The following is a 6081-nucleotide window of genomic DNA, read 5'->3' as shown; positions in this document are numbered from 1 at the left end:
GAGATTTTGGAGGATAGTAGCTGTAAGGTTTCCTATAGGAAGTAGTTGGGTTCTATTTTTTCTTTTGGTTTAGTTTGCAAGGTTTTGGGTTCTCCTTAAAACCTGGGGTTTTAAAAGAAATTAAAAAAAAAAATCAGTACAACCTTGGCCATTATGGTTTTGTCACCTTCACTCCTGTTATAAGCTCGGCAACAGTGAATGATATCATAAAAACCTTTCTCGTGGGTGAAGACTGAGGAATTTCTACGACATTTTCAATGTTGATCACCCTTGGCTCAACCCCATATATATAACAGTCGAGCCAACTTTCTAGCATGCTTAAACACACCCTGAATGGTGTCTACCAGAAAATAACTTTTATACATTTAGATTAGAGCGACCTACTTTACGTCACTATTTTACAGCCACAAAAGACCTACAAAAAAGTTAAACGATTTGATTTCTATCTCAGGTTGTAAAACCTAAGGACCAAATAAAGGATCTTCTTCGCTTTGATAAATGGTGAATAATTGCTTTGAGTAACGACTAGCTAACTTTCGACAATCTTCAAGTCCTTTAGAATCGAACATCTCCAGCTCCTTGACAGATTTCACCAGGTCACCTTCTTGACTACCATCTGTTAGGAACTCGGCTAAATAGGTTCCCCTGCAATGCATGAGACACTGGGTATTAGTAGAAACTTCAAAACACAAATATAAAGGAAGAAAATACGGAGGGTTTTCTCTGCCTAGTTGACATTTCTATGACCCCAATACAGATATCCAATTCCATAGTTCGGTGACACACATAAAAAAACTCAGATAAAAAAACATGCAAATTAAACATAGTGAAAATTCATATAAATAGAAGTTGTTCTTACGAGGCTCTTTTGAAAGCCAGAAGTAACTGTTTAATTTTCTAGCCAAAAATGGCAAAGGACCCTAACTGGTCATTGACATTGATTTCTCTGATTTACTACCTCCGTCCCACTATTAGTTGACCTGCTTTATAACTAAATTTAGTTATAAAGTAGGTCAACTAATAGTGGGACAGAGGAAGTATCATTAATAACGACCCCCGTCCTTGTCCCAGTTAGAGAAGTATCTTCATATTCCAAATCAGATAACAACCAATAAGGTTCTCCTCCATCGAAGTAAAAAACTTGTAAACTTTGAATCACATCTGCTGTTGAGGACTAATGCTCCTAAAATCTCCCAATTAAAATCCAAACGAGAAATATTGCTCGATAAAACGTATACAAGAAATTTACCAACAATCTTTCAAGAACATAGCAAATGCAGCAATGTACCAGGAAGTGAAACAGAGTGGTAATCAACAAAATCTAGAAAAGCCGAGCTCTAATAAGACAAAAGATTAGATGGATCACACACGCACACACACAGGTTCGGCATGCTAATGGTTTGACAACAAACTCTAATTAAAATCAAATCACACCTTAATTGTTGGTGGTTAGAGACTTCTATTTCCTTTTAATAGATGTCAACTTCCTTTCCAGTTTCCATGTTTCTTAAATTAGCCTAATTCATGTATTATTCCATGTTAAAGTACCCGTCTGAAAGCTATTTCCTTTGCTCTAACGCCCTAGTTTGCTGAAGAGTACTAGAGGGAAAATGAAGTTCCTACTGTGACATCCATATAAACATATAACGCATAAAATTGATATGGGATACGAAAACTCACAGTTACTAAGAAACCGCCAAAACTTTAGTATTCTGTTTAGAAGTTAAACGAAACAAAAGAAATGTGACAAACCTGTGCGCATCAAACTTGCTGAACCCTCGCTTATTGAGATGCACTGAGCCTTTCATTAGTTTTTCCTCAGCTGTTTGCTGCCTATACAGTGCACATACAGCTTTCATACAGAGTATAGGATCCTTTCCGAAGGAAGAAAGCATGTAGCCCTCATCTTTCCATTTTGAATCTTTAGTTTTTCTCCTTTCTATCATTCCTAGAATCTGGTCAAAATCCACATCACTATCCACCGTATCTTCTGCGTCCCTAGAACTATCTCCACTGTCAGAAATTTCACCATCACCATCACCATCTGATACAATAAATTCATCCAAACTGTCACCCTCACTCTCAGAACCAGCCTCTTCTGCCACTAACTCCTCATCACTCTCAGCAGTTAGGTCGCAAAACTCTCCTTGTGATGACGCCCCAGTTTTCACATTATTAGGAGATGTATTTTCATAAATTGATGTTTCATCAACCCGTCTCTTCTTTTCTTCACGCTGTCTTAGTGACAGCAGTCTTCGCCTTGGAGGGGTCACCAATTTTTCGACATTTGGACCCTCAGAAGAGACAGCAACATCCTTATTACATGGACTCGATGGAGAGAGTTTGGGCATAGTAATTCCAAAAAGTTTACTAATTGGAACTGTATCATCCTCTTCACTATCACTATCACTCGAAACTCTCCACTTCCTCTTCCTTTTTGGTGTGGTAGATAATGGGATACTATCCGCCTCAAATCCGACATCATATTCCTCTCTCTTCTCAGAAAATGGTCCTAAACACTTCTTGGATGTCGGATCATTTACATCTTTCACCTCAATCAGCCTTTCTTTGCCTCCAATCTCACAAGTACGCGTTGGACTAATCTCCTTTTCATCCTCGCTGTCACTGATATCAATAACGTCTGCAGATTTTACACTATTAAGCTCCAAGAGGGCTATCTTCCTGTCTTCTGTCTCAAAATCTATCTTCTTTCTTGCTCTATTTTTAACTTCCACATTGGACCCTGAACCAGTATTCTTCTTGCGTTCTTTCGTACTTAGAGAAGGCTCATGTTTCCTGTCGATAGTCATTGGACCTGCAAAGTTAACCAATAAAAGAGGATAGATTAGGTTACATGTTCTATTTGGTAGCTGCAAAACTGATTAAAAGAGAAGAACAATGTGAGATTACTATAAGATGGCTATACCTGTAACATGTACACCTGTATCCGGTGGAGATGGGTGGTTAGAGACCGCGAACATCTTCTCTTTCTTCCATCCATTTTCACTCTGAACATCATTCATTTCTCTCGTCCAAGCTTTGTCGCCGTAAGAAACATGACTTTGTAAAGTTCCTGGTTCCACAACTGTCTTTCCGCCGGATTCTAGACATCTCAAACTTAAACTTTCTTCTTCTTCTTCTGCCACCGTTAAAACTCGAGTTTCCAACTCCCTGCACCAATTCTTCTTCGCAATAGGAATTTCCAATTCTTCCACCAGACCCATTTCACAATTCAAGGGTTTATCACGTTTCAATTCTTCCTCCTTTACAAAAGCCATCGTTTCTTCTAAAAAGATTGAATTCAAGAAATAAGTTTTTCTACCCTATTTCATAATGTTTCCTACTGTAATCCAAAAAAAACTTTCAGACAAAAGAAACTGAATAACATAAAATTGAACAATTTTAAAGCCCTAAACCCCTAATAGGCTAATACGGTTCATACTACAAACTGAAAAAAGGAACTCAAAAGAGAAGAGAACTCGTACCTGAAATCCGAAGGGAATTAGCGATCGATAGCCCTAATAAACCGAGAGCGACGGAAAAGGTTTATGCAAGGGTTTTTAACGTTCTTTCCTCGGACTAGTAAATATATTTTCCGAGCGCTTTGATGTGGCGAAGAGGCATTTAAGTTAAACTAGATTTTATGCCCGTGTTACGCTTGGGCATTTTTTTCTTTTAACTATATTTTTGATTTGGTAAAGCTCGGCTTCGCCTCGCCCCGTCCCGATTTGATTTGATGTGGTTCGGCTTCGCCTCGCCTCGATTTGAGAAGAACAAATTAATATCACTCACATGCCAGTAATAGCTGACGCCATCCTTTCCTACACATTGAAATCAGAAAGAACTTGGGTGTGAATCATCTAAATGATTATGTGGACAACATAACTTATTAGGGTTGACTAAGAACTTAAACTTCATTCCATAGTAGTTCATTTTTCTAAATCATTAATCCCTGGATGTGAAAATTTCATATTAGTTTGCTTTATCAGATGTATCAATATCCACGGATGCATCAATTTAAGGGCAACCTAACTAGCTACAGCCCAATCATCCTAAAGTTGATGAGCCGACTTTATTATTTCCTAAACCTTTATGCACATCATTCACCATTATGCGATTGAAATTATTTCCTAAAGTCAAAAAGCTACATGCACACACATTTCTCTTTTATTATTTCCTAAACAACTAATTTGTTAGGCATCTTTTTCTTTTAACCATATTTTTTATTTGATAAAGCTCGACTTCGGCTTCGTCTCGCCTCACCCCGTCCCGATTTGAGATGAACAGGTGAATATCACTCACAGGTTTGTAAGAATTCAGAAATTTGAAAATTCATGTTATATGACTGTACATGTAACACCGTGAGAAATCAATTTTATGAAACGTAACTCAAATTTCCTTTATGGTTTTTCTACTCTAGAAGATTTTATTCAACACATTATATAGGCATTTAGAGGCTAAAAAAAGTCACAAATTTTTGATTTGGTGTGATATGACTTCGCCTCACCTGGTCGTGCATTTTTGAGTTGGTGCTAGGCTTCGTCCCACCCCTTCAACATACATTTTTGATTTGGTGTGGATCGGCTTCTCCTTTCGCCGACATATTGTTGATTTGGTGTTTGTTAGCTCTTACCACAGTTAGTCGCACCTCGTCGCGATTTTCGATTTTGGTGTACTACGTGTACAGATGAGTAGGTGACAATCAAAACCGGAATCATGTTATACATCAGTCTAAATGAATAAACCTTTATCAATTTTTAGTTGAGCATTTTGTATTAATTTCTTCTACTTTTGGTCCAATTTTAGTGAATTATTTCAGAACTACAAATGCTCATACCAAAAGCCCAGTATATTTGCTTCGATAAAAAAATTAGCCTTAATCATTAGTTAACAAAATCTTTGGAACAGAATGAACATGATAAAAAAAAAAGTCACTTCTTCTAATTTGTTTTGATCAATTTTTATTTATGCACTCAACTTGAACCAAAATTCCCTTCTTCCATACAGAACAATATGATAGTATAATCTAGCTACAGAAGATCCTAGGAACCAACTTGGAGATACTACCTTGTACCTATGGCATACTTAGACAATATAAAAGTAGCCAAATTTAACAAATACTAAATGATGTCAGAAACAAACCTCCATTGCAACATATGCATCTACAATTGCTAGGTGAAACACTCACAAAGATTACCTTCACATTACAAATCATCATTAGTTATGTGTAAAAACACACACAAATGGAATCACACAATTAAATAATCTCTAGATGCATATAAGCTCGCCATACATGGATTCAAAAACATAGCTTCACTTGGTCGCTCTTTCGCTTTGGAATAATCGTTTTCTTCCACTGGATTAAATTCTTCATCCATGCATCCACAACAATACTAACACCTGAAAAAATACTACATTCTTCATAGTAATTATGCATCCATGCACATAACTAGTTACGTTATTATTGTGATTCATATATATATATCGGCAACACATTTAGAATTCCAATGGAAAAATCAGTAATCAAAATATGAGAAAAAGAAGATTATCAATTAACAAATAAATAATCAAAATATGAGAAAAAACGCAGAGAAATAAAAGTATACAAATCAAAGTGCATAAGGTACTTACAATACCATTGTTAAAAAAAAAATTATGTATATTAACGGAATGGGCTAGTGCGTTCAAAGGTTGATAAATAATGATTGGTAGCACTGCCGAATTTTTTACCTGATCTTTCAATTTTGTATTTCACCAACAACTTTCTTGTTGCATTCAGTGTATGCCAAATAATACCATCCAACGTCTGCTGGTATGTTGCAGTTTCCTTGTACATAATTATATTCATTTCCTTCAACACGTGCATAAAAGAAAGATAAGATTTAGCGACATATCTTAGGCTGGGGAAGCTAAACCGGTGACAGCACCTGTTGGACATTCCTATGTAAAACCATAGTCTATAATGTTAAGATACTTATCATATTCTATATGTAACTGACCTATAGTTGATTTCGATCAGCTCTGGTATTACATCAACAATCATGCAAAACATAAATAGTATAAAGAAAACTTCCGGTCCAT

The 6081-nt window shown here is 36.4% G+C and overlaps 1 protein-coding gene across 2 annotated transcripts; it reads right to left on the bottom strand.

Annotated features, from left to right (window-relative positions):
- Positions 1-341: 341 nt before the first annotated feature.
- On the bottom strand, positions 342-3601 carry LOC113331208. Of its 2 annotated transcripts, none has more exons than XM_026577943.1 (4): positions 3486-3601; positions 2927-3286; positions 1753-2815; positions 342-645 (listed from the first exon to the last, which is right to left on the bottom strand). In XM_026577943.1, exons 2-4 carry the CDS (start codon positions 3276-3278, stop codon positions 462-464), a joined length of 1599 nt encoding a protein of 532 aa, XP_026433728.1. In that variant the 5' UTR covers positions 3279-3286; positions 3486-3601; the 3' UTR covers positions 342-461. The 2 variants fall into 2 exon arrangements, with proteins under 2 accessions (XP_026433728.1, XP_026433729.1); XM_026577944.1 differs by having other exon boundaries at positions 2927-3283; positions 3486-3580.
- Positions 3602-6081: the final 2480 nt, after the last annotated feature.

This window comes from Papaver somniferum, unplaced genomic scaffold, assembly GCF_003573695.1.
Source record: "Papaver somniferum cultivar HN1 unplaced genomic scaffold, ASM357369v1 unplaced-scaffold_125, whole genome shotgun sequence".
NCBI classification, from domain to species: Eukaryota; Viridiplantae; Streptophyta; class Magnoliopsida; order Ranunculales; family Papaveraceae; genus Papaver; species Papaver somniferum.
Note: the sequence above shows the minus strand (reverse complement) of the source record. Positions and strands in the feature narration are given on the sequence as shown.